General features: G+C 38.4%; 1 protein-coding gene across 1 annotated transcript in view; it reads right to left on the bottom strand.

Moving 5' to 3' along the window:
* TRPM8 (transient receptor potential cation channel subfamily M member 8) overlaps positions 1–713 on the bottom strand; it is a 180221-nt gene that overhangs the window by 112838 nt on the left and 66670 nt on the right. Inside the window, exon 9 of the mRNA XM_019523359.1 lies at positions 477–579. Within this exon, the coding sequence (XP_019378904.1) occupies positions 477–579 (103 nt within the window). The remainder of the gene's footprint in view (positions 1–476; positions 580–713) is intronic.

Below are 713 nucleotides of genomic sequence, written 5' to 3'. Positions count from 1 at the left end.
AAAAGACCACCAACATGTTACAAATAAGATTAATTGGGGGGGGTTCTACTTTAAATCACTGGAAAACCTCCCACAATTATAGCTCGCAAAGCAGATTAAAAATGTAGTGGATCTACAGGTTTGTTAAAATATTTCTTCCCAAAGCATAACTCCAACTAACAACCACTGTTCAGCATGCTGGTACCTGAACCCTGGAATTTAACAGCACACCTTGGAGTGCATCAAGTTTGAAATCCCACCAACAACCAGTTCTCATGTCTATAGGGGTGTTACAAAGTGATCTGATACTGAGAGGCAAAGTAATGCTGTTTTGCCCAATGAACTGCAATACCGAGAAACTAAGTGATTTGTCCCAAGTGTTGAATCCAGATGTCCATTATCCTAAAATGAGTGGTCCAACTACCATACTATTTTTCCTTTAGCCGCTTAAAAGCAAAGCAGAATTAAAATGGAAAAAGGATGAGAGAAGCACTCACCTTTATATAGAGCAAATGAAATGGCATTGCTCACAATTTCATCTCCTGCTTCTTCTATTTTAATAACAGTAAGCAAATGCGGGTTTTCAAGGACTTCCTTGGTCTACAACAAGAAACACCAGGTATAAAGTTATGTTGGGATTTATCAGTTCATTTAATAGATTTATAGAGATTTCATAGATTTCTAGAATCGGAAGGGACCTGGGAGATCATTGGGTCCAACCCCCAACATTTGCT

Source organism: Gavialis gangeticus, unplaced genomic scaffold (genome assembly GCF_001723915.1).
Source record: "Gavialis gangeticus isolate Ggan-Ray unplaced genomic scaffold, GavGan_comp1, whole genome shotgun sequence".
Classification (NCBI taxonomy): Eukaryota; Metazoa; Chordata; order Crocodylia; family Gavialidae; genus Gavialis; species Gavialis gangeticus.
The sequence above is the reverse complement of the archived record's forward strand: the minus strand, read 5'-3'. Positions and strand labels throughout refer to the sequence as shown.